The 3,351-nt window shown below is 32.1% G+C and overlaps 1 protein-coding gene across 1 annotated transcript in view; it reads left to right on the plus strand.

Annotated features, from left to right (window-relative positions):
* Window positions 1–3,351, plus strand: part of LOC106473663 (aprataxin and PNK-like factor) — a 27,299-nt gene that overhangs the window by 14,380 nt on the left and 9,568 nt on the right. Inside the window, exons 5-6 of the mRNA XM_022402066.1 lie at window positions 1,297–1,672; window positions 2,502–2,665. Coding sequence (XP_022257774.1) covers window positions 1,297–1,672; window positions 2,502–2,665 — 540 coding nt within the window. The remainder of the gene's footprint in view (window positions 1–1,296; window positions 1,673–2,501; window positions 2,666–3,351) is intronic.

The following is a 3,351-nucleotide window of genomic DNA, read 5'->3' on the forward strand; positions in this document are numbered from 1 at the left end:
GACATGGCCTTTCACCTGTGACCTGTCTCAAAAGGATTAATTCAGCAAAAAACAAAGAATGAGGCAAAGGATATACACATACAACCAAACACTTATTTTCTAAAACTTAACACTATGGTCATTATGTTTAGTGTTACAAGATCCTGTTGAGTGGCTGGCAACACCTCACATGGAATACTTACCAAAAATTCAAATTGATAAGGGTAACACAGATGGTGTTGACCACATCCAACCCTGCACAATGCCTGTCATTTAGACGAGGTTTTCAGGGTAATACAGACGGTGTTGAACACATCCAACACAAAGTAATTGTTTCAGGTAAAGAAAATATTAACTTCGAAAAGCTAGTTTCTATTGTTCTATTCTTAGAAGGAAGGAATCCTATATTGTTAAAGATTGGTAAACTGTTAAATGACTTCTGAAGGTTACATTTTCTATTTTCCTTTTTCTTGAAGTATTAAGTATAAATAAAGTGAATAATTAATTATTTTGTGCCTGAGGTTTTTACTAGTTAGAAAGAAAAAGTTTCATTACATTTTCCTTTGTCTTGAGAAGATCTTCTGAAAAGATTTTCATGGTTGACTAACAGAAGTTCAACTGTACGGTTGTTTAAAATCGAAAGTTTAGTTTTTGGTAGGATTGCTCATTTACAGACTTTTTTCAAGGTAATAGACCAAAATGCTGGGATCTGTTGTTTATTTATCAGTTCAATTATCTGTTTAATTAAATTCATACTGCCCCCCAAAGGCTCAGTGGTAAGTCTGAAGGTTTAAAAAGCTAAAAACTGTGTATCAATATCTATAGTGAGCACAGCACATACAGCTAATTGTGTAGAATTAGGCTTATCAACAATCAAACAATATCTGACTTGGAAGTCAATGAAGCAGTTATTTTTACATATACACAACATATTTGTTGTTCTCTTTTAGCTACACTATAGACAAATGTTGAATCTGTCAAAATAAAGTAATCAGTTGAAGAGTGAAGGTATGTTGAGTGTGTTTAGCTGCTGAAAAAATTGTATATAATAAAGATGTACAGTTACATTATAGAAAGAGAATCTAAAATAAAAATGTAAAAATATTGTTTGTTATTTAGGGTCTCTGGTATCAGCAAGATAAGCCTTGCAAAAAACAACAAATGATTCTTTATTTTGTTGCTTAGGGTCTCTGGTATCAGCAAGATAAGCCTTGCAAAAAACAACAACTGATTCTTTATTTTGTTATTTAGGGTCTCTGGTATCAGCAAGATAAGCCTTGTGAAAAACAACAACTGATTCTTTATTTTGTTATTTAGGGTCTCTGGTATCAGCAAGATAAGCCTTGTGAAAAACAACAGGTTTTTGATAATAAAACAGATGTACAGGTCTCTATGGAAAGCAATTCAGGGCCACAACCACTTCCTGTAGAAGAGAATACTCCACAGTTATCTGCTGAAAAACAGTCAATGTCAGTTTCTACTTCCAATATGAAAAAAGATTCAGTTTTCTCAGAAAAGAAAAGCTCATCATTCTACCCTCAAAATAAAACATCTACATTGGGTTGTTCCCCCAAGAATAAAATAGTTTCACCTCCTGAGGAGAAGCCTTCTTTTAAAAGGAAAAGAACTTTACCTTCTTGGTTGGTAAAAGCAGCAACCTCATCTGGGACCCAGAAACCTGTTCCCGAAAGTGGTATAGAAGAATTTGGTTTATATAATTTTATCTGTACACAGATAATTTATACAAGGAACTGTCTCTTATATAATCATTTTCTTATACCTTAATTCTCATACATTTATTCAGATAGCTTCTGTTACTGTAAATTTTGATAGAAAATTTAACAAACCTATGGCTACACATCAGTTTATCCAGTTTATATCTCTTCCGACAGTTTCTAATATCTTAAGTTTAGACATTTATAACTAAGGAACTTGTGGCCATACATCTATTCAGATAGTTTCTAATATCTTAAATTTAGATACACTTATATCTGTGTATGGATTTTTGTTTTTGTAGTAATGTTTTAACTTTGTTTTACTATTCTAGTTAGTGCTGTTTCTTAGGTAGTTGTAGTAGCAACAAATATGCACACAAGATAACAGAGTTGAGTATGTTGTGTTAAAGTAATTCTGAATAAGCAAATCGTTAAGTTATGTGACAACTATAGCCAATATAGACTGGAGGATAGAACTGTGTGTATCAGAACTACATTTTGACCTTATTTAGCATTTCATATTGTGTAATGTAACCAAAAAATTTCTCTCTCTTTTTGAGAAAGATGTCAAACAGTCTATCCACAACATGTGTTAGAAGAGTAGAGTTATATCTTTATTCTGAGAGAAGCGAAGATCATAACATTATCATAACATCAATGTGTGTTAGAATAGTAGAAGTTATTTGTGTATTAGAACAAATTACACACTGTTCAGTTATTATAGCTGTAACAAGTCGTAAGAACTCGTGATTAGTACAAATTATTGGAAATCAAGACAAATAACAGGTTATGTTGCTATTGCTACAGATGGTTTTACTGTAAGTGATGAAGACAGAGAAGGAAAGAAATGTGTCAAGAAAAGGAGAGATTCAGCTCATGACTTGGAGTTTGAAAACAAAGGAAAAGAAGGTAGCAGAGAATATGATTCAAGGAGTGATTCTGATGGTAGCCAGGAACCTTACAAAAACAGTGTAAGTTATTTCCTTATTCAACTCCATGAAACCTCTAAATCCAAGAGAAGATTAGCTTTATGTTTTGTTCATTTTTCTTTGATAAATGTAAAAATTCAGAATAAGCCTTCTTGACCTTTGACCCAGAATTGACTAGTTATGGGTACAACCATCATATCACTCTTCTGTCCGTACAGTTACTCTCTTCTCAGGCTGTGTAATATTTTTCCATCCCTAAAGTCACCCTTATCTTAGGTGGTGAAATATCATTTTTCCATTCCTACAGTCACTCTGATTTCAGGCAGTGTAATGCCTTTGTTCTGTTCCTTAACTGACCCTTATCTCAGGTGATGTAGTATCATTTAATGTACAGTTATTCTTCAAAGTTTTAACTGCACTACATTTGGGGTGCAGTTATTGTTTACAGTATTAATTACACTACCTTTGATTATGTTTTTCTTTTAACTCTCTCAACATGTACTTGGTCAATTTGACCGATCATGTGACCTCTTCGTACTCACTTAGTCTTTATAGTGTTGATATTACTAACTTTTAATATAGTATGTATATTAAAATATTAATATTAGTATGTATATACTTTCAGTGGACATTATAAGTCTTTCACATACAAAAAGTCATATTTTTAGTGAAATATTTTAAATAAACTAATAAAAAGATATGTTCGTGAATATATCAAGTATTTGTTT

The sequence above is a fragment of the Limulus polyphemus genome, unplaced genomic scaffold (assembly GCF_000517525.1).
Source record: "Limulus polyphemus unplaced genomic scaffold, Limulus_polyphemus-2.1.2 Scaffold6380, whole genome shotgun sequence".
Taxonomy (NCBI): Eukaryota; Metazoa; Arthropoda; class Merostomata; order Xiphosura; family Limulidae; genus Limulus; species Limulus polyphemus.